Genomic DNA, 342 nt, shown 5'->3' on the forward strand with positions numbered 1-342 from the left:
ATGGTGGGGGTAGGAGCTCGGTCACTGGCGCCTGGGTGCCAGCCCGGCTCTGCCTGCCCTGCACTCCTCAGCCTCCTTCCCTCCCTGCCCCAGAGCCCCCCGGGCTGCTCCCCCCTGCACCCCACAGGTCCCCAGTGCCACCCTGCTGAGATGGGTGCCCCTGGGCGTGTGGCCAGGCTCTGTGGCCCTCAGTCGCCTCTTCCGTGTCCCCCAGATCCGGAGAAGCATGATTGATGGGAACGACGGGCAGAGGTTCATCAAGACCCTCATCAAGTCTCTGGATGAGGTAAGGCTGCAGGGGAAGGGGGTCACGGCCAAATCCACCGCTATGCTGAACACCCA

At 65.8% G+C, this 342-nt stretch overlaps 1 protein-coding gene across 1 annotated transcript in view; it reads left to right on the forward strand.

The window, feature by feature from the left end:
- Positions 1-342, forward strand: part of LOC104621370 (voltage-dependent calcium channel subunit alpha-2/delta-2-like) — a gene marked incomplete at both ends in the record, with an annotated part of 4389 nt that overhangs the window by 1763 nt on the left and 2284 nt on the right. The window contains one exon of the mRNA XM_010287836.1: positions 215-286. Coding sequence (XP_010286138.1) covers positions 215-286 — 72 coding nt within the window. The remainder of the gene's footprint in view (positions 1-214; positions 287-342) is intronic.

This window comes from Phaethon lepturus, unplaced genomic scaffold (assembly GCF_000687285.1).
Source record: "Phaethon lepturus isolate BGI_N335 unplaced genomic scaffold, ASM68728v1 scaffold33505, whole genome shotgun sequence".
NCBI lineage: Eukaryota > Metazoa > Chordata > Aves > Phaethontiformes > Phaethontidae > Phaethon > Phaethon lepturus.